Raw genomic sequence first — 23,649 nt, forward strand, 5'->3', positions numbered from 1 at the left:
GTCTAAACCGTCATCCCTCATCCCTCTCTCTTTAAAAGAGTGTTCAGAAGGCAGGTCTGACCACAGTCTGGACCTCAACTCATCCGAAAACACCTGTGGCTGGAGCCAGTACCACCTCGACCTCTCCTTCCTCTCTGTCTCTCTGTATATCCGGCGGTACAGTGCTTATGAACTATGGGAATACAAGAGTCTAAATGAACTGAGCTTGACCTTGTCTGACCCTTCCACTCTGACTTTTCAACTTCGACCCAGTTAGCTGGCAGCCAGTTTCTCCGTATGCACAAACCCTCCGTGTTTAATCCATCGCTGGATCAGTGTGCATTAGAGAGATGTCTTATGCGCATTGTACTATAAGTGAACCCCACTCGTGCACACACACATGCTAAAATAGACATTCGTCCCCTGCTGTTGTGTGTGTCCCTCTGCACTGATGTCAGGGAGCCGGCGTCGTTCTCTCTCATGCACAAAAAAACATTCCGATGGATTGCTTTGGCGTTAACCATCTTTGTAGATCTTTATGTTCTCAGTTCTGTTAAAAAAAACAGTATGTGACCAGAAGCCCCTCCTTCATCCTACAACGCCACTCCTCATTGGACCGGAGTGCATCATAAGCCCCTCCCACTGTTTGTGAACATTGATACTTTGTGAATAACAATAGAGCATTTAAAAAAGGCAGAAGCCTTTCTTCGGCCGTTCTGGATTGAAAGATGAGCCCTGATATCATATCGCTCAAGATTACTACGTCACAAGTACGTCATTCCGAGGAAATTCAAAACATTGTGGTCTTTGTGCGTAATGTTGATTTGTTATTTTCAAGTTCATCGATTCTGGTCCATTTTTGCAGAACATTAGCTAACTTAGAAGCCATAGCTGTACAACAAATCTGAAAACGTTTAGCTTAGAGGCTTTAGCATGACCCTCGGCTTTGAACGACCGATCTGTGAAGTACTGCAACTCAGGCTGCAACCGGCAACTAGCCACTATGGTGCTCTAAGCCTAAACTGCACATCCCACAATGCCCTGCTGTATGCCCACACTGCATGAACGGTCACAAACCCCCGCGTATAGTATTGTGACATCAGTGAAGTAACGAGACACACAAAAAAACCTTCTCCAAACACTCCTGGCCTTATGGGTTTCCTGTTTTTACGTATCTGTTCTTAATATTCAGGATTTTACTTAACTGTAACACCACTATGACATTACATTCTTATTTAAAAAACCATCAAAAGTCAGATGAGCACAACGCAACGTGGCACACCGACACAATATTTCAATGAAAATAACGTTACCTCTTCCCTGAGCTGTTAAAGGCTTTCAGGAGAACAGCATTCCAGAATGTGACGCGATTAAAGCTGGTGTTTCATTTTAAAAGCAGCCGGTAAGAAACTACAAGCTCAGATAATACAGGGTGTTTCATGCTTTTATCATGCAGTCAACAAGATCCGAAACCACGTGTGCCCCTCGCCTCGATCGTCTGACCGAGGAAACATCAAGCCATAACGCTAAAGACCGCATTTGTTTCACACTGCGAGATACGAAACATTGTACGTGAAACAGGTAGCTGAAAGCACACCCTTTGCCGTTACAACTCGACAGATCTTCAAAAAAGTCAACAGTTTGTGTGTTAACCTAAGCAGTCATTACAAATGTGTGTTCAAAAGGGTCCAAATCACCAGACATTAAATCTAAAAGTCATCTGATTCATGTTCCATGAAGGGCCTATAAGTAAACCAGACGTTTTTATCTGCCCTGAAATTGATTGTTGATTATTTTTGTGCATGCTCAGCACACTGTGTTATGCATCTTGATGTTAAAACTAAAACCCGGTGTAAAAACAGCCCTTCATTTAGAGGTCATTCAGACCTCGTACCCTTTTAGGCCAATGTGAGCTCACTCCTCTCGTCTACCTGTACTCTATAACAAAAACATAATTTTTTATATAAAAAAAAAAACAACTAACACATTTATCAACATTTATAGGCAGGACTGTGGAAACTGGGTTCTTTTAAAAGAAATCGTAAAAGCATTCGTTTAATGATTTTTATAAATCAGTATTCGTTTTATTTTCGAGTCTTTAAGCTGGGAAATAGCAACAACACGTTCAGGTGCTACAGGAAGACCAGTTACTGCTTTGGTTTCCTAGCTGTAGACTTTTCCTAACTGTTGTCAATAGTTTTAATACCAGTCGTGCAAAATGAAGTACGTTAGTTACTAAACTGTCTTCTCACTTCATCTTGACAATAGAGCATGTTTCCAGACATAACCGGACACAATGAAATGGTGTTGTAGAAAAAATAAAGTGGAATTGTTGGGCGGGTTAAATATAACCAAATTCCACAGTTAATTTATTCTTTTTTCTATTAAGAATTTGTATAGTAACATTTTTCAAAAACCGTGTTGTTGGCAACGGATACTGAATTTTCCAGATGAGACATGTGGTGGTTCTTGAGATTCTGAAATAAATTATTGCTGAATGTTCTCTAAACCGAAGCGTGAAATCACTTTATTGCTATTATTCAGATCTCTTGTTTCCCATATGAATGAATATGCATTGTTAATGTATGTTTATGGTTATTCATAATGCAACATGCCCCTCCAGGTGGATGAAGGTGATGATCTGCTTGCTCCAGATGTAATTGAAATTCTTCCGCATGTCACCTTGGTGGATTATGTCCCTGCATGTGTAATGAGATCAGCCGCAGGTGAAGCTGACAATCACACCCTCTGATTGAAATACCAAGTACATGAAACTGAAATTTGATTTGCCAAATCTGAATGCTTCTTAGAAATATGCAAATGTATGTCAATGTTGTGTCACCGAAAACATGAATAATTTTAATGGGGGGAAAAGAGAAAGAAAAGTGTTTTGCTTTGATCCTGCATTCAAGGTCACATATATTGGATGTCCTGTTTTGGACCTAAATTACAGTGTATTTTATTTATTTATTTGTTTGTCTGACCACATTTACATCTACAGGTGCATCTCAATAAATTAGAATGTCGTGGAAAAGTTCATTTATTTCAGTAATTCAACTCAAATTGTGAAACTCGTGTATTAAATAAATTCAATGCACACAGACTGAAGTAGTTTAAGTCTTTGGTTCTTTTAATTGTTTGAATTTATTTAATACACGAGTTTCACAATTTGAGTTGAGTTGACTGAAATAAATGAACTTTTCCACGACATTCTAATTTATTGAGATGCACCTGTACATGCATATTCACAAAAACTGACAATTGAAAGAATAAAATAATAATTATAAAATGTAATTAATAATAAAATCGTTTTTGATTTGATTTATTTCAATATTATATTCAAAGATAAGTAATGGTTGATCAGTGAAGGCAATTTGTAATTTCTGAGAACAAATGTTTGATTTTGACATGAAAACATTAGCACCTTCCACACAGTTCATCATTTAAAGCACACTGGCATTAAGTAATGATCACCTACTGTATTATAAATGTATGATTCATTCATCACTCCAGCTCTAATAACACCTGCTGATGACTTAAGCTTTAAAGCATTTTACCCTGTAATTTCCCAGTGGACATGTGTGCATTCTGTTTGTTTATATGCGAGTCTCTTGCAGCTGTTGAACATTTACTCATTCATTCCACGCCTACTGTCAGAATCTTAGTGTGGATGCTCATGGAAACAGAGAAACCCTTTCACAAGCATAAATGTATCATGTTCCCTTCACAAACGGTCAAATATTTTGTCAGAAGGTGTTACTCCAGGTTTAAGGTCAGTGACATAAAACACTGGATCTCAAACAACCAGTCTTAATTTTTATCTGTTCTCCACACAAAAAATGGTAGAATACCTGTACATAAAGCACAGGTTTATTCGTTTATTTCGTTAACAATAACAACAATGTTATGGACTGTTTTTGTGGTGCAATTTTGCCCTTTTTTGGTGCTTCTAAGCTTCCATTGTTCTATTATCCAAATATATTTTTCCATTTTTGTTCCACGGAAGAGAACGAATCATGTTTGGAATGTTATGAGGGTGAGTAAATGATGACAGAACTATTACTTTTAGCTCTGATTGCAGACATGCAAGTAATTCCCATAAGTCCCTGTGACTGCTTCCTGTAACAGACAGGACTCATGCAATGCCTGCTTAGGTTCTGATCAACTCCCTCCAGTCTTCTTGGAATACTGTGCTAATATGACTCACAGATTTTGTGCTATCGCCCCACAGGAAGTGTGTGAGGATGTTTGTGCCTTGGACAATGGCTTGGGGTCTCCCCCAGCAACAGGAACACAACACTGGAAAACCAAACATTGGAGATGTGGCCGCTGTTATAGTGCTGGCGGCCAAGCCAGTGTGATGCTGGAGATATGTGTTTGGGGGCAGCTGAGTCTATTGTACCCACTGCAGCTGGAATGTGAACAACAAGAGACGCTGTGTTTATAGAAATCTTCCATTTCCTGTGAAGCTCAGTGGACGCTTTGTTGAATGAAATATTTTCGACACTGAATCCATGGCATTCCCCTGCTGTGTGTGAAGGGCTTGAGGAACCCTGAGGGATGTTGTGCTCAGTGAACATGAAAGCTTGACTTCATAGGGCACCAGCGTGACCCCTTAGTGTGGAGGGTCAAGGCATTTGGAGTTATTTTGGAGAATTGTTCAAATTTGGCAGGCTCACAACTGACTGTAGGCCAAATTAAACACTGGTGGATGTTGTAGAAAGCACCACTGCTATCAGTTCAAGGACTGGTGGGATGTAGTATTGAAAGATCTGGGCTTGAAACCAGAAGGTAGGTGGTTCATTCTCCACAAGAAATGATTCATGAACCATTAACATTGTGCCCTTGAGTAAGACACTTAAACCTGTTACTCAAGTCCAGGGAAACCAAGCCTTGTCCAAACTAGCACAACATGGTAAAACAACATGTCTCTTTGATTTAAATGAATAAATTACTAGGGTTTTTCAGTGATTCTTTCTGCAAGTAGCAGGTGGCGACTGTTTGGCTGATTCAGTGAATCATCCATTCAAATCTAAACATGGATTCGTTCAGAAATGAAACAAGTATCTACCAATGATCTATAAATGGCTTTATTACAGTATACTATACTATATTGTACTCTATTATCTTATAGATCAGGGGTAACTGCTTTTATGAGTGAGTCATTGAATCATCGATTCAACCGATTCGTTCAAAAACACTGGCTGCATCCGAATATACTTCAACAGTACCTTTAATTATTTTGACCCATTGAATCCTACAATTAATCGAAAACACAGATTATTTCAGGACCTTTCAGGGGCAAAACGATGAGAACGTCGATTGAATCATCCACCCAACCGATTCGTTCAAAATGATGAATCACTGGTTCATTCAGGTAAGCCACTGCGTGATGCTTGGTGACGCTTGACCGTTGATAAATAAATGTGACTTGATCCAGGCTTTGAAACATCGTTTGGACCAGTTTTTATTTCCGTTGAAATAGCACACATAAGTCTACAAGTTGTCTGTAAAAGATCACTTTATCTGCTGTGTTCAAACATCTGACAGACTTCTGTAATAAGGTGTCAGTTTTGCATACATTCTAAATCATAAACATCTTAAAGACATCTAATAGACGTCTGATTGACTTCTGATAGGAAACGTCCTATAGACGTATTGCAGACGAGCAAACACTAAAAAAATACTCTACTGTTGTACTAGCAACCAAATATATCGACCAAAAACGCTTTTTCGTTAGAAGACAAAAGTACAGCGTCTACGCCTTTAATTTCCAGCATAGGTTATAGTCGCTGATAATTCATGTGACGCATAAATATCCACACACTCGCATGCTAAGAAAGTCCATTCTTCCAGAATAATGTTTCTGTATGAACCCTGCAGGGCCTGGAGCAGAGCAGCTATTCTGTTACAGCTTTCCACAGCAGCTGGAAGCCGTTATTCTCTCATGTGATGAAAGTGTGTGTGTGTGTGTGTGTGTGTGCGTTTCTCCCACGAGCCGTGAGAACAGCGCGCGTGTAGGAATGCTGTGTGAAGGAAGGGACGTATATCCTGTGTGTCCTCCTGGGAGTTTGGGATTGGTGTGTTTATGATCGCAACTCTTTCATCACCGTGGAAACTGCAGCAAGGGGTGATGGGAGCTGGAGTCTGGGGTTTCTCCACAGTCCTGAGAGATCTGCTCTAGCTCTGACAATATTAGGGCCATGAAACCTGAGGTTATGAATATATATTGCAACATTTTAAATAATGAACTTATAGAGGTAATTATGATAACAGCAAAGACTGAGATAAACATAAGAATATTACTTAGAATTGCAGCATGTTGATTAGCAGATGACACCGTAATCAAAGAATAGATTTAAGGCTTTGCAGTAATTTACAGTCATTTTTGCTTTGTTGTATCTTTGTGTTAGTAGTGACCTTTTTTTTTTTTTTTTTTTTTTTTTTTTGTTTTAAAAAAGTGTTGCACAGACTTAGACAGAGGTTTAAAGTAGGTTTTTGTGATGCCCATTTACAATTGTGGATAAATAATTGTGGTAACACTTTATTTTAAGGTGTCCTTAATTGTTACACGTTACATGTACTTCTTATTATAATAACAGGAAATTTTGCATAATTACATGCCAGTAAACCTAAGGAAAACCATAATCCTAACCCTAACCACATAGTAAGTACATGTAGTTCATTAATATTACTCAGTACTTTAATTTAAAATTACTCTGTAACAAGGACACCTTAAAATAAAGTGTAACCATAACAAGTACATTTATAATATACCATAATTTAAAATAAACACCATAAAATATGACCTTTTCTTTGTTGCATTACAACATGTGTCCTTTTAGCCAAAAATGCAAATGCTAAATCCTACCAAAATTAATTTGTATAAATCCAATGATAAAATAAATGTACAATGCTCTTGTTTCCCTCTTTACAAAAAACACAATGCAAAATCAATGTCTTTCTAAAACCTTACCTGTTTTAGAAGATAAATCCAGTGAAAAATCTTAAATTACATCTCTAGAGACTAGTTAAGAGAGAAGTCCATTTGGCAGTAAAACTACAGTGTGAGTTTTATGCCATAACCCTTTAATAAATTAAATTATTAGCTTTTCATCAACTTACAACCCCCTGCAGTTCTGTCATTTTTTAAGAAAACTTCAGACTGACCCCTCAAAAGTGAATCAATCAATGAAAAGCGAATCACTAAAATGAATCTGATTTCCCGGATTTGAAATAAGCATAAATGCAAGGGCCAAAGTTATCAGAAGTTGGCTTGTTCATGTTTTAAAGGGGTCATATGATGTTGCTAAAAAGAACATTATTTTGTGTATTTGGTGTAATGAAATGTGTTCTACCCAAATACCTCAAATATGACATCACAGCACATTTATGACCCAGGAAGAGGTTTTGAGGCTGTTTGTGGTGGGAAACCATGACATACTTGTCTAATACGGTTGTTTCTTGTTTGACATTGGTGTTATTTAACATCTGTAGTTCTTGTATCTCTCTCTCTTTAGCACTATATCCCCCTCCCTTTTTGTCTGTGTATATGTGCTGCATATTTATGTTCATTCTCACCTACATGTGTGTGAGTGTGTGTGTGACTTTGAACAGCATGTACACGTGTGTTCATGTATGCGTTTATATCAAGCATATGTTCAGTATTACAGAGGACCAAGTTTAAGTTATGAATCTGCCATTGAAATTCCCAATTGATGAACCGTTGTTCTGAATATTGTCCCTCTCAGCTTGGATGGCGTATTGGATTTGGCATGGATGAACAGGTTGTAAGGGAATGAAATCCATTCAAAATGTTGCACTAAATCATATCTAATTTTACTGTTTTTAAAGCTGTCCAAATTGATCAAAAGACATATTAAATTTTTTTTAAAGGGTTCATATGATGTTGCTAAAAAGAACATTATTTTGTGTATTTGGTGTAATGAAATGTGTTTATGCGGTTTAAGGTTCAAAAAGGAAAAATTGAAATCGCATCATATGACCCCTTTAAAACTGATTTGGTCATAGCGTGAGGAAGTCAGTCACTCTTCCTGTGACTCAAGACTTCCTTTAACTCATCTCAGGAGGGCAGATAAAGTCACGAGATGTGATTTTAGCATTTTTGGACTTGTTTTGATAGCGAGTCTTCGTGACATTCATCCTTAAAAGGAATATTTCCTGTCTGTAAAGGGACAGGCCTACATCTCTTGGTTTGTTCATGAATTTACACGTTCTGTAGTGTTCAGCTCAGTAACAAAGACACATTCAAATCCAAGCATCCGTGAATGTAATGAAAAGATCACTCCTGTATCCCACAGTAACATCAGCATTTATTTAAAAAAACACTGTAGAGATCCACATGTATGTTCTCAAGATTGGTGTATATTTACAGTCAATAAGTTATTTACAACACGAGAGAATGAGAGACAGCCGGACATTGTACAATATGACGTGACATGACTTTGAATGCTGTGATTCGTACGTCACAGAGCGTTATACTCCACACACTTTGAGGGATCTGTCGGGAAATGTTTCTGACAGATTGTCATTAATCTTTTCAGCCCCTGTGAAAATACAAAAAAGACAATCACTGATCTGCTAAAAATTACAACGCTCTATGTAATATAACTAATATCATTTCAGACCTGAATGTATTTCCTCTGGGTCTCGTCGTTGAGCACATGGGCGACGTGTTTGGAGAAGATCTTCTCACGTCCAGTACGAGCGTGGATACCTACCATGGTCACACCGATGGGCCACGGAGCGTTTCCTATAGCCATCTGCAGATAAGCATAGTTTGCCTGTATGTGCACAGAGTGTTAGTTGGGTTTCCTCACAAATATACCAATTACAAACTGTCAAAGTATTGCAATAATACTTTGACACTACATACCTTAACATATTCCCTCTCCAGCATGAACTTTATGTCTGTGATGGACTGCTGGCAAATTCTATATATAGAAGACACAATGAGCCTGTGAGTCTAATAATCTCCTAATACTGTATAAAAAGCTTGTAGAACAGCATACCTTCTTACGTAGTTTTCTGAACAGAGGTTCCAAATAAGTCTGTTTTTGGGTGGCACTGGCGAGTTTGCCCTGGACACTACGCTTCACATGGTCCTCTCGGCTGTTCAGATCTTTAGCCCACACGCCCAGCAAAAACTATAATAATAAAAATCAACTTTATTTTAGATGAAGTGCCTAAGACCTCTCTTTACTTACAAGTTGAAACAAACAATGCGTAAAAAAAAAATACAAACCATGTAATTTAATAATTAACTTTAAAAATACATATACAAGCACACAAAATAAAATGATTACACGTTTAAATTGTGCATCAGATTCTCATTAAATCATGAATTCATATTTGTAAATATTTAACTAATTAGAATATTGTCTAAATGCATTACTATCAAATCAGTACAAGATTTAAACACTCCAAAAGGGATTGAAAATTTTTATGATTTATGATTTGAATTTTTTTTTAAATACAGCTTAAAAAAACAAAACATACCCTTAAAACTTTATTTATGATGTCCATGTCTCTAACATCACCGCCAGTGCCAAGAGACGCTCCCAAGGCTGTTTAATACAGGTTATTAAACATGAATGTAACAGTTATAGAGCATCACATATCTTTTGTTATATTATACAATTTATTAAAGCCATAGGAGCTTTAGTATCCAGACAGTTGTGACAGACAGTTACTATACCATTGTTGATAGTCTAACTCAGGGTTTCCCAAACTTTTTTGTCAGCTGAACCCCTTTGACCTAAAAGATTTACTTGTAAGGATCCCCTTTTCAGAATTTAACAAATTCTCATATCCACTGTTCTCTGATGGTCTCTAATGGTCATAGCACACACAGGTAAACAAAATATTTCTTTTTAGTAAGTGTTTTTATTTTTACATTTTTAGGATTTGATTCATTACTAGCATTTCATCAACACAAACCCCAGTTTGGAAACCCTGGTCTAGTTCTTTCAGTTATGAAGAACATTAGATTTCAAGTGTAAGACTATAGTGCCACCTAGTGGGACCATGATAGAAGTACTTGCAGGAGTTGATGTGCTGTAATTATTTTGCTATGCGGAAGTAATCTGTTTTCTGTAAATGTGCAAGACTTATTATTTATTAGCTGCTAAAGGTAAAAATGCAGTAAATGGTAAAACTAGTTTAGTGTTTAAGTTAAAATAATGATAACAAATATCTACCTATTACCTCCAGCTCCTCAATGGTGGTATTTTCTTCATGCACTTTGAGATCGTGTTGTGTGTCCAGTTCAGCGCCCTCTGCTCCACCGACAATCTCATTCAGATACTGCTGATCGATCTTATCCATGGCAGCCTTCAGATCATTCCTCAATCCCTACACACACACAGACAAGGTAAGCCTTAAAAATGGTGTCAAATTCAGCACGAGTCCATCTTGACAGAACTTTTCTTGCAGGGAAATTCCATTTTTTCCTCCCCGGTAAATAAACATACACTATATGACATGAGTGTGAAGATGGCGAGAGGAGAGGTGGATCTTACCTTGTTTACTTCTGGTGCTAGAATTTCGATCTTCCGGAGTCTCTGGAAAGCATCATAATCGGATTCGCCAAACAGATGGATGGGCTCGCCACGTTCCCTCAGACGTCTGATCACCCGCACACAGCCACAAGATTTATTATTCATCCAAGAACTAAAACAACCTCATCTGGTGAGCTCTGATTGGCTGACCCACCTCCTGTCGAGAGAGCGTCATTGGCAGCTTCTCCTCTGTGAGCTCCAGTTCTAACACAGGATTGGACAGTCTTTTCCAGCTTGGACAAAAAAAAAAAAAGAGTCATATATTTTAAGGACTGTTCAATTATTCTGATACCACTGCAAAGCATATAACTGTAAGATTAAGAAGGGCTGCTTGCAAAATAATAAGCTGATAAATAACAATCCTGGCAAGATTTTACAGAATAAAAGGCCTAAAACAAATAGTTCTCTATATACTCATGCAGCGATGCATTTTAAAAATGTGATCAAATCCTCATCTAATCTTATATAAATGTGCGCGCACATAATTCTCCCAGGATGCAATGGGTGAACCGCAAAGAACTGCATATATAATTTGATTGGCCATGCTATATCTTGACACCGGTTTTAATTTAACACACCATGCATGCAATATCAAAACCAAATAAGGACGCTTAAAGGTGCAATAGGAGATCTTGGCAAATGCTAACTTTAGCCTGATAGCACTGAAAGCGAACGTCCCACCCAAAGAGAACTGCACAAATGAGAGAGCAAGGCATCTAGAATTCAAACGACTTGTGCTTTGCTCCTGGGTGGGCATCTCTGTCACATAAGGGCACCGGTTTTACTGTGATCGTTATGCGGCTGGGCTGAAAATTTAGATAGTGCTGCTTCCAGCTTTGTGCAACACTGGGAGCAAAGGCAAATGTTCTTCAGTCATGCTGAAACCCGGTCAAACATCTGTCTGGCAGCATGCATTCTGTCTGCCTGAGCCCTACCTGTCGCACAGGCTGCTCATTAGAAACCTACACTCACAGAACACACACACAGACAGTAGGAAAGAGAATATGAGAAGAGATACACAGCAGACAGAAGACACCACTCCAGGATGAGAGGAGAACTAGTGAGAAAGAGCTTTCTGAAAGGAATAGTTTACCCCAAAATGACAATTTGCTGCAAATTTATTCTCAGGCCATCCAAGATGTAGATGAGTTTGTTTCTTCATCAGAACAGATTTGGAGAAATTTAGCATTACATCACTTGCTCACCAATGGATGTTCTGCAGTGAATGAGTGCCGTCAGAGTGAGAGTCCAAACAGCTGCTAAAAACATCACAGTAATCCACACCACTCCAGTCCATCAATTAATGTCTTGTGAAAAGCTGCACGTTTTTGTAAGAAACAAATCCATCATTAAAATGTTGGAACTTTAAACGGTCAATTCTGGCTAAAATAAGAGTCCATAATCCATAATATTGCTTTCTCCAGTGAAAAAGTCAAATATGAGAGAAATATGCACAGATCAAGCACAGTTTAAAGGTTAGTTTGTTTAGAACTGTTTTAAAGTTAAAACAGTTCTAAACAAATATGTCACTGGATTTTGCAGTAAAAGGACAACAGTGGATGGACACTGGAAGAATTGGTATTATGGACTCGTATTTTGGCCAGAAGTGGCTCGTATTTTTAAATATAGATGACTCATATTTTAGTTAGAAGCAATGGTCTGAAGTTAAATAATGTCTTGATGGACTTGTTTCTTATAAACACAGATTTTCACTTCACAAGACATTAATTGATGCATTGAAGTCGTGTGCATTATTGTGATGTTTTAATCAGCTCTTTTGACTCTCATTCTGACGGCACCCATTCACCGCAGAGGATCCATTGGTGAGCAAGTGATGTAATGCTAAATTTCTCCAAATCTGTTCTGACGAAGAAACAACTCATCTACATCTTGGACAGCCTGACGGTGAGTAAATTGTGAGTGTGTGAGAGTATGGGATAGAAGACACTTTTCTAAATGGGACAGTTCATTTCTTTTAAAGCCACAGTGGATGACTGACAGACAAGCAGATGGTCCCTGTGTGTCATCTAAAACTGGGGCTCATCATATTTGAGGGTCCGTTTCAGCTAAAAGATTGATAACACTTGGTCTAGACATTTATTAAAGGGGTCATATGATGTTGCTAAAAAGAACATTATTTTGTGTATTTGTGCTTTCACAACGAAACGCACAGCGACTCCACAACATGGCGGCGGCGGCGGCAACAACACTACAGGGAGAATAAAAGTTACGCCTTCTTTCTTTGCGTGAACATTTGGGCGGCGTTATGCAAATCTTCCCACATCGTGACGTAGGTATGTGGGGGCGTGTTAGAACGAGGCGCTTTAGGTAGGCGTGGTTGACTCTTAACTTTTATAAAGAATATCTCTTTGGATTTGAGACTTTAGTCTTTGCAACTTTACAGATCTTCTTTATGCACCAAGAGCTTGTAACACTCCAAAGAGAAAGGAAACATTGAAATCGCATCATATGACCCCTTTAAACGGATTACACTACAAATAATGGTACAGTGAGGTTAAATGTGTTTTCGAGCAGCTGTGTTCAACCTCGTGAGAAGGTAGTTGAATGTTTAAGTGAATACATGAGTGTATCATGATGTAATGTTGTCTGTATTCACAGCTGGAGTTTATACCTTGGCTTGTATCCACATCTCCTGTAATAATCCTCCTCTTCCTTTCGCGCAAGATCAGCCCGTTTGAAGTATTTCTTTGAGTCCTGGAGAAACAACAAACCCACATATCAGCACACAACAGCATAAGCATAAAAACAGCTGTAAGAGACACATCGATGTAAAGTGTAAACCGTACCCTATTCTAGAACAGTCGCTAACTTACTCACATCTACGAGCTCTTTCTCCTCAATGAGTTTTCTTTTCCTCGCGATCTCTGCTTTGAGTGTGTCCATAACTAAAAAAAATAAATAACAAAAACTCTTTATCAAAAACTATTTATCAAAACATGTGCCTCTTTTTTACATAAACATCCAACGGGAAACAGTTTAGACGCTTCTGTTCCAGTGTTGCCAACTGATTTTCAGGGGAAGTTGCTAAAGGAAGATTAGCTTTGTCCAAATACCCACACTTGCGGTCTTTGCACTTGACCACTTGACTACTTATATGACGTATTTCCTGTATTTGGCCCAAGTGTTCAAGTGAGCATGAAGACCACAAGCGTGTGTCGAACTCATATAAGTGGTCAAGTGCAAAGACCGCAAGGGTGGGTATTTGGACAAAGCTACTGTTCCGTTCACCGTTTCTAGTTCTAGATGTCTGGCTGCTGAGAGCAAGCTGATTCATTACTGCCATCTAGTGGACAAATATGAGACTGACGCCGGAAAAAGTTTGAAGAGTGCACGAAATCGCAGACTTCATCTCTGCATTATTTGCAATATAATTAAGAGAAAATAAAAAGAGAAAGAATAGAGTTTGTATTTGTATCTTTTTAAAACCAGCTGGACGAAACTCCTTCATCTCGTATATTAAACATATGGTGTATTTTTATTGTACGAATATCAGTTGCATTGAAATATTAATTATTTAAATTAATTGATTAATTTATTTTAGGTGATATTTTGTGTTTATTTTTATTTATTTGGTCCATAATGCTTGTTAACTGAACAGCGGTCATCACTACTATATATATATTATAATATTCAATGATCTTTGATCTTTATTTCCGCTTTTACTTCGCGGCGCGCTCTCCGTTATTAAAACATAGTCTAAACATTTATGATTTAAAAAAAAATTACACTTTTCAACGTAGGCTATTACTTCTTTGTGAGAGTAGTCACCGACTGTCAAAACTGACAGGAAAGTTTCTTCTCCTCCTGACAACAGAAAGCTATTGACTGAGTCATTTTCCTCCAGTCTGTCCAATGTAAATCTGGACCCTCGTATTTGCGCCCCACAAATATTAGCGACCATCAGGTGGCGCAAAGGAATAGACGTGACGAATTCTGAAAGAATTAAGAGGTTTATTTATTTACATCATAAACGAGCAGCCCCGCAGGAGAATGTAAACGCGTCCAGTCCATCTTCCTCCTCCTCCTCACCGCCATCATCATCATCATCAGTCCAGAGAGAGCCGCGCTTATTATTAAAGCTCAGGTTCGCTTCACTCATCATCAGCTGGACTTAATGAGTTTGTCAGTGATTAAAGAGCCTGTGTGGTGCTAATGACCTGGGCTGGATTCTGCCTCTTCAGCGCTCTGCCCTTAAAATGGAGTTTGTGGAGAGGAAGCGGAGCAGGAAATCGCAGAGCTTTAAACTGGTGAATGATGCAGGTAAGCAGACAGATGAAAGCAGACAATAGAGCGCATCGGAAGCGTTACGTCAGCACTCTGGAATGCACCTGTGATACAATGTATCGTTCCCTCTTTGTCCTGCTCGCACCGTCACAGTGTCGGACGCTACGTTCTGTTCGAATGGTTTGGATCATTCGTTGTGTTTAATCACATGTTTGTCGGCGGCGTTCGTAGTAAAAAACAATTTCATTGTTCTTCTGATGCGTTTAGTCTGTCCCTGTGCACTTCTTCAAGTGTGATGGAATACAATACATGTCTGTCTGCTGCGTGAACGTGATGCAGCTCTTCACAGTCACGCAGCCTACAGGTGGTCCTGCAGCATCACTTCATCACATCTGCACCGCACAGACGTCACGCACACAGCTGCTGTTATGAGTGACATCACAACATGTCAAGCAGCGTCCTGCTGTACTTCATCTAACATTTTTAACAGCTCATCCAAATTGAGAGCCTAGTATATGCAATATTTGTGCTTTTAAAAATGAATAGGACTGTTAAAAATACTGAAAACTCCTCATGTTCTGTTGATATTTGACTGTTTTTATGTTTTATGTTCTTGACAATTCGATCATTTTTATTTTCCCTTATTTATCTATTTTTGTTGACATATGCACTGTCAGAAATCTGACTGTCAGTTCTAGTATGTTACAATGTACACAGTCATCCAAAAGTTATAATATAATAATATAATATAATGTATATAATATAGCTGACAAAAAAAGTTTATTGTCTTAACTGATATAAAACGGATAGATTTTATACCACTCATGTATGGTGTATAATTTATTTAGTCTTGGGTGATCTTTATCCTCAGCGCTGTATATATCTGTATGGGAGAAATAAATCATACCAATAAACACAACACAATAATAATAATAATAATAATAATAAAAATAAAAATAAAGAGAAAGTAAAATAAAAAACTATTTATTTTTAATAGGTACTGAGCATCGTCAACACAACGACAATTGATTGATTATTGACAATTGATTTAATACAGGGAATCTAACGTCAATATTCATTGCATTTTTATTACATTCATTTCATGTATATTGATGTATATCTTATATCTGAGGATCCCAGTTTTTATTGGACATTAATCAAATATGAAATTCATTTTGTGGTTTTGTTTTGCAGTTTTTATAAAAAATAGTCATGAACAATCAACTTGATACTAAAGTGTTAAGCATACTTTTTAAACCACCAACATTACCTAGACATGATCAGATTAGATAGATAGATAGATAGTTTTCTCTACTCTCCTTTGAATAAAAGGCCCATTTCTGAATGAAATTGTATCATGACCTCATAATGATGTGAAAACTCTGCTGTGATTCGTTTAGATTTTAGCCATGAAATGGATGATGTAGACCAGAATGACACTGAAGGAGATGCCCTGGATGCTTCTGAGACTGAAGGTAGCTGTCGTTCATCATAACACACTTCATGATTGTGTGCAGGCTCTGTGTGTTAACTGTGTCTCTCAGTCTGGTTAGGTGATGAAGGGATGGAGATAAAGAAGCAGATAACAGGCATGATGCGCTTGCTGAGTGACAAGACAGGACGAGTGTACCAGCGGGTTGGACGAGAGGGTGAGACCCTCAAACAGGAGCCTCAGGAGGAGGCTCTCAGCCTGCCTGTGGCTCAGAGCCCGGCCCCTGAACATCTCCAGTACGGCTGGAGCTCAGTCCTGATGACTCACAGGCAGTACGGCACCCGCTCCAAAACCCAGAGGATGCTCAATCACTCGAAAGCTAATGGTGAGTCTCTAAACAATGAAGCAATTTGATTACTTTCAGGAGGTTTGTTAAATGTGCAAAATCTGTCAAGTTTGCACATTTAACAAAACAAAGCATGTTTTCGCTGTGTTCCTCACACTATGATTAGGCTATATTTATATGCAGTGGCCCCAAAACATATTTTGACATTGAAGTCATGCTAAAAATGTATGAATTTGAATGCATTGACAAAAATGAAAATTGAAACAAAGTTTGTTAGGTTTTAAATGATAACAGTATATAGACGCTTTTATCCAAAGTCACTTCCATTGCATTCAAGTTAAAAAAAAAGTTCATTCACTTCCTGGAAATTGAATCCATGACCTTGGCATTGCTATGGTTGTGCATTACAGAAATGCTCTTTTATTTATTTATTTAGCACATTTAACAAAACAAAGCATGTTTTCGCTGTGTTCCTCACACTATGATTAGGCTATATTTATATGCAGTGGCCCCAAAACATATTTTGACATTGAAGTCATGCTAAAAATGTATGAATTTGAATGCATTGACAAAAATGCATTGCATTAGATGACAAATTGTCAAAATAAGTGGCATTTATTTTATAGAAATATAGCACACTTATCAAGCAAACATTTCAGAAACAAAGTTTGTTAGGTTTTAAATGATAACAGTATATAGACGCTTTTATCCAAAGTCACTTCCATTGCATTCAAGTTAAAAAAAAAGTTCATTCACTTCCTGGAAATTGAATCCATGACCTTGGCATTGCTATGGTTGTGCATTACAGAAATGCTCTTTTATTTATTTATTTATGCAAAATACAGTTTTATGTTCAGTAACAAATATTTATGGCCAGCACATTTTCTCAATTTACCCATTTACTCAATTCACTTCATGAATTGAACACGTGTTTCATTATTATATCATAGCATCGTTTGGTTGCAGATGCCACTTGGTTGGACAATTTCAAAATCTAATGCAGTGAAATTGAAACATTGTAGGTATGACAAATTTGGATCACTGTATTTTTCCATTTGTTCACTTTATTTAATTTAATTTAATTTTTTTATTTTTTATCACCTAGTTTAGCACTTTTTTTATTTTATTTAAATTTTTATTATTTTTGTGCATTTATTTTATTTGATCATTTTAGTACATTTATTTTTCTTACCACTTAGTTTAGCACTTTTTTAATTTTATTTAAATTTTTATTATTTTTGTGCATTTATTTTATTTTATTATTTTTGTGCATTTATTTTATTATTTTATTACTTAGTTTAGCACTTTTTATTTAATTTTAGTGCATTTACATTTTATTTGATCTCTTCACCTAGTTACTGCAGTTTATCATGAGGTTGGATGCCTTTAGTGGCACTGCTTTTTCTTTCTTTTGTTCTTTTTTTCTGGTATTAAACTCAGCAAAGCCATGCTTCTGCTTAAAGTGACTTCAGATAGAAGATATTACTTGAACCCCCTTTGGGATTCTTTCCAGGGGAAGTTGTATTATGTGACTGGGCTACAGAAAGATGTGCTGTCTAGCACTGCAGCAGCAAGTGTCTAGACAGCTCTGGATAACACAGCAAACACGTAACGTCTTCCTTCTGTATACGCACAGAAAGACACAATAACTCCCTCACTGTCAGTCTGACACACACACACACACACACACACACTGGAGTCAGCAAGTCAGACGGCTTTTGTGCCTGGTGCTTGGAGCCTCTGGGTGTTAGACATCATCAGTGATGGCCGTTGTGTTGACGATGCATGTGTGTTCTGATTCAGACATGGCCTTGCCCCCTGCACCTGCTGCCATGGAAACTGAGCCCAGCTGCTGTATGTGCAACTGCAAAAGCACCCTGCAGGCCATTCTGCTGGAGTTACGTACCATGAGGAAACTATTCCAAAGTCAGAGAGGTAAATCAAACAGAACTACCCTCGAATTCCTCTGAACACAATTACAGCTGCATTGACCCGTGTTCTGCTGCACTCTCAGGATGCCAGGACAAACAGGGCTCCCAGGTCTCACTGTCGTCCCGAACCTCCATCTCCAAGAGGAGGAGCCGAAAGAGGAGGCCGGGTCACAGAGTTACAGTTCTGACCACACCCACTAAAAGAACCACACCTCTGTCGCCACCCGCTGAGACCGATGCTGTTAATGAGTGTAATCAGTCAAGAGAGGACACACCCCCAACAGTGACATCATTTATCCCAGATCCGATTCCCAGTGCCAAGACTCCTTCCTCTCACTACAGCGTCACCAGAGGCCAAAGCACCACAGAGGTACACTACCGTACATGTGTGAATAGATTTGGTAATGAATTGGTAAATGAAGAAAAACTGCTCAAAAAATGCTGAGTTAAAAACAACTCAGTGCTGGGTGAATTATGGACAAACCCAGGGATTGGGCTGTTTTGAGCCAGTGTTTAGGTTAAATGTTTAACCCAGCATTCTGGGTAGTTTTAATTAACTCAACTATATATATATATATATATATATATCTCATAGATTGTAAAAAAAGATGGACGACGCGTCTCCACTTCCTTCCACTATAGAAAAGTGAAGCCAAAGCATCTCAGTATGGCCGCTGCCATCTCGAGTAAATGACGTCATTTGGAGTCAGAGTCTGCGCAGTAGAGATTCGTTTGGAGCCAGAGTCTGCATCACAAGCAACACTTTTGTTTTTGCCCCCATTTTTCATGAGCTGAACTCAAAAGATCTAAGACTTTTTCTATGTACACAAAAGGCCTATTTCTCTCAAATATTGTTCACAAATCTGTCTAAATATGTTTTAGTGAGCACTTCTACTTTGCCGAGATAATCCATCCACCTCACAAGTGTGGCATATCAAGATGCTGATTAGACAGCATGATTATTGCACAGGTGTGCCTAAGGCTGGCCACAATAAAAGGCCACTAAAATGTGCAGTTTTATCACACAGCACAATGCCACAGATGTCGCAAGGTGGCCTTTTATTGTGGCCAGCCTAAGGCACACCTGTGCAATAATCATGCTGTCTAATCAGCATCTTGGTATGCCACACCTGTGAGGTGGATGGATTGTCTCGGCAAAGGAGAAGTGCTCACTAACACAGATTTAGACAGATTTGTGAACAATATTTGAGAGAAATAGGCCTTTTGTGTACATAGAAAAAGTCTTAGATCTTTGAGTTCAGCTCATGAGAAATGGGGGCAAAAACAAAAGTGTTGCGTTTATAATTTTGTTCAGTGTATATATATATATATATATACGTATATACACACACACACATATATAAAAAATCTCGGCAGCAAGCACCAATCCTCAAATTTGAATATTCTTTTTGTCATAGACTGTGATTTAAAAGCTTGCATGATTAAATTCTTTAAAAAGAAGCATTCAGTGAGCTAGCCAGTAACTTTGTTTTATTTACTTGCCAAAGCACATTTTCACGCTTGGCAAGTTCTGATTTTGGACCGTGTTTGCACCCGTCAGACTGATAGCTGGCTATGTCTTTCTCTCTCAGCAGAATGAGTGAAGGTTAGAAACAACAGAAGGGCTTGAGTACATAAATATGGTTTCACAATTGTCTAGTTTATGTGTTTATTCTGACAAGAGTGTGTATGTATGAGCATATGTCTCAGAAAATATTATTAATATGATCTACTTTAGTCTCACCTGACTAAAAGTGAAATCTTGGATTATTCAGTTGTTTGTGTGTTATTGTATGTGTTAATTCCGAAGTGCATGAGCGTGTATTAATTCCTTTTATTAATATCCCACCCGTCTGTTTTTCCCAGCCGGAGGTGCAGTTGGCTGAGGATTATGACATATTTATTCCTAAAGCACAGTTGGACTCTATCTTACTGAACTACACTCGCTCTGGCAGCCTGCTCTTCAGGAAACTGGTGTGTGCGTTCTTTGATGATACCACACTGGCAAACTCACTGCCCAACGGCAAGAGGAAGAGAGGTCTGAACGACACCAGGAAAGGACTCGATCAAAACATAGTCGGAGCCATTAAAGGTTTGTGAATGTAACTAAACCAGACCAGAACTTACACAACATCAGTGTACAGGAGAACGTTATTATGAAATTACTGCCATACATATAGTGGTCCTAAAAAAGTATTTGAACACTTAAAAATGACACACTTGAAAATGTCATTGCATTAGATAATAAATAATCAAACCATGTGGTGTTTATTTAAAAGATTTTATTTGTCATTCAAAATATTTCACAGGAAGATGAATGTTAAGTTTTAAGAGATAAAACTCAAACTTAAATGTTAAAAAAAGGGTTAGTTTTGAGTAAAAATCATGTAGCATTTGATTTGATATATTATAATAATGTACTGTATATATGAAAAATATAAATTCATGTTTATTTATTATTTGTGTACTTTAATTTCTTTGTAATTAATTGTGAAATTTATTATAATAGTGAAACGTGACCCTGGAGCACAAAACCAGTCTTAAGTCGCTGGGGTATATTTGTAGCAATAACCAAAAATACATTGTGATACCATACATCAATGGAAAGCTTATTTACTCAGCTTTGAGATGGTGTATAAATCTCAGTTTCAAAAAAATTTACCCTTATGACTGGTTTTGTGGTCCAGGGTCACAAACGTATTATTTATTATAAATATTAATTTATTATTATAAATTATTATTACAAATAAATAAATAAATAAATGCACACTTTAAAAACAAAAATACTTAAAGAACAGAAAATGGATAACACATTTTTAAGGTTTTGATTGCTTTGTTGACAGATTTTAATTTTGTATCTACATTTGGTATATATTATGTATTATTTTTATTATAGAAAATATTTATTATTATTTGTGTTACTTGCATTTCTTTGTAATTAGTGAAATTGTCAAAATTGTTTCTATACCATTTTTTTTTTTCAGTTTATATAAACTTTTAAATCTGTAATTTTTTACATGTATGTGTATTATTAGTGTTCACAGAAAAGTATTGCACAGCCAATGGAATTGAGAAGCTTCCTGGCCCCAGAGACTGGGTCCAGATTCTGCAAGACCAGATTAAACTTGCGCGTCGACGCTTAAAAAGAGGTGAGAACATGACAGAAAGAGAAATGCAAGCAGGGCAAGTGAAAAGAAAGAGAGGTAGTGGTGTCATACATTACCAAGGATTCGAAGTTGCAACAAAGCTGTTGCTTCATGATTGATGGTTTGCTAGATGAGTGCTATTAAAACAATGAATCGATCATTTACAGTGGTACCCACTGTAAATGTTAATTTAACAAATGCTTCAATGTCATAATAATTTGTTTCATTTATTTTTAATGATTTCCAGCAGAGACTGCCTCAGACAGTAGTGATATTCAGCACAAAACAGGTACTCGGACCAAACCCACACACACAGCATGAATGAAAGCGCTTCAAATTGATGAGTGTCCTTCACCTCATGATATCCCAGCGTTCTTTAAATAACTTCAGAGGACACATTCCATTGGAATGTTATTCCCACTAGTATTTCTGTGTGCTATTTTTTCAGAGAAATGTCAGCAAACTGTTGATAAAGTGGAAACTGTGACGCAAAATGGTACTGCAATGCACATCCTTAATATTTCACTTCTAAAAAGTGCCATTGTTCTAAAGTAACCCTTTCTTCTGTACCGCAGGTGCTGCTTATGAGAGAACAGAATGTCTAGTTGCTATGGACACTGCCTGAGAAGAGATTGTTTTCAACAAAACGCAACCTCCGACCCCCGCAAAGGAGTCCGTCTAGACTGTAGCACGTATGGAGAGACAGCGTATGTGCAACAGACAGAAAGTTTGTTTGGAAGGAAACAGCAGCGATTTGCTGATCAATTAGTGTTCCAGACAGCTATGGACACACTTTTAGAACACAAGTATACTCTCATTTGATCATTTTAAAGTGGGTCGTCCGTCCCAGATGTCACTAGTTGTCTTCTATGAATGTTTGGAAGTGTTTGTAGTTTTTCAGCTTCATCCAAATGCTTCACCAACAAACATCAGCAGGACTGCTGAGAAAACATGACTGTGCCTTTAATTCACTCTGCCATGCCAAGCAACTGATGTCATTTCACCATTGTGCTGTTTATTGACACTTTCTGGTGAAATGTCACATTTTCTGTATTAATAGTACTTAATGTCATATTCGCTGCACATAGTCTTACTAATGTGTTGTTGGTTATATAATCTGGCAGATGGTTATGTAGACCTGTAACTGTTTGACTTCCTGTGTAAGAGGATTTAGTGTCTATTGAATGTGTACAAATGAGTGAATAAGAACATTGTCCTGCATCTGTGTAACAAAGGGTTTTTACCTCACGGTCAAATGCTTGAATAACTATTCATGTTAATATCCGGGTTAAATACAAATTAAGCTGTTTGGACAGCATCTGTAGGCTCGATTCATGTCTCAGTTTGTAAAAGCAATTTTAAAAACGCACATATGGAAATGCACTTACATTGTGCACCTGGCCCATAGACTTCCACTGTAAGTGCTTAACTGTCAACTCAAACTGATGTTTGCTTTTATGAACTGAGATATGAGTCAAAGCGAATGCCGCTGATGCTGTTGATAGAGCTTAAATGGAAATATTCCTTTAAGAGCACAGATGTTGTGTCTGTGCCTCCTTTTTAATGTTCCCGTTTTAAAAAAAGATCAACTTTATGTTTATTAGTGGAAAGTTGTTTGGTCCGAGACGTCAAATAAATATGGCTGTGTCTTACATGGTTGACCTAAACTTGATTCAAATGCGTCATTTTTATTTATTTATTTGGTGGGCTTCAAATTTATCTTTAAACTTGTCTATTCTTTTATTTATGTATTGTATTATACTTCATTATTCATTATAGTTTTTAAATGCTGAATCAGACTATTGGTGCTAATTCAATTTGCCATAAAATTAGTAGGTAAACAGAACCATTACAACTACATTTTATTATATTTACAACTATTTTTGAATGAACATTTTTAAGTTTAAACCTCTCAGTGAATAAAGTTCTATATTAAAACTATACTTTTTTATATTTTTATTTTTGCATTAACATATTTTACGCTTACAGC

At 37.5% G+C, this 23,649-nt stretch overlaps 1 protein-coding gene and 1 pseudogene across 2 annotated transcripts; one reads left to right on the top strand and one right to left on the bottom strand.

Annotated features, from left to right (window-relative positions):
• Nucleotides 1–8,298: 8,298 nt before the first annotated feature.
• On the bottom strand, nt 8,299–14,679 carry LOC107710368 (pre-mRNA-splicing factor 18-like; annotated as a pseudogene).
• On the top strand, nt 14,447–23,316 carry bend7 (BEN domain containing 7). 2 transcript variants are annotated; one of them, XM_016515139.1, is made up of 10 exons: nt 14,447–14,840; nt 16,205–16,279; nt 16,349–16,621; nt 18,386–18,517; nt 18,597–18,883; nt 20,380–20,605; nt 21,549–21,662; nt 21,910–21,948; nt 22,108–22,155; nt 22,235–23,316. In XM_016515139.1, the coding sequence occupies exons 1-10, from the start codon at nt 14,777–14,779 to the stop codon at nt 22,282–22,284; spliced, it is 1,308 nt and encodes a 435-aa protein (XP_016370625.1). In that variant the 5' UTR covers nt 14,447–14,776; the 3' UTR covers nt 22,285–23,316. The 2 variants fall into 2 exon arrangements, with proteins under 2 accessions (XP_016370625.1, XP_016370624.1); XM_016515138.1 differs by having other exon boundaries at nt 14,450–14,840; nt 21,907–21,948.
• Nucleotides 23,317–23,649: the final 333 nt, after the last annotated feature.

This window comes from Sinocyclocheilus rhinocerous, unplaced genomic scaffold (genome assembly GCF_001515625.1).
Source record: "Sinocyclocheilus rhinocerous isolate Xijiao unplaced genomic scaffold, SAMN03320098_v1.1 scaffold717, whole genome shotgun sequence".
Classification (NCBI taxonomy): domain Eukaryota; kingdom Metazoa; phylum Chordata; class Actinopteri; order Cypriniformes; family Cyprinidae; genus Sinocyclocheilus; species Sinocyclocheilus rhinocerous.

Coding starts and splice junctions, on each gene's coding strand:
- bend7 (XM_016515138.1), top strand. CDS start 14,777: ATGGAGTTTGTGGAGAGGAAGCGGAGCAGGAAATCGCAGAGCTTTAAA. Junction 18,518..18,596: donor ACTATTCCAAAGTCAGAGAG/GTAAATCAAACA, acceptor CTGCACTCTCAG/GATGCCAGGACAAACAGGGC. Junction 22,156..22,234: donor GGAAACTGTGACGCAAAATG/GTACTGCAATGC, acceptor TCTGTACCGCAG/GTGCTGCTTATGAGAGAACA.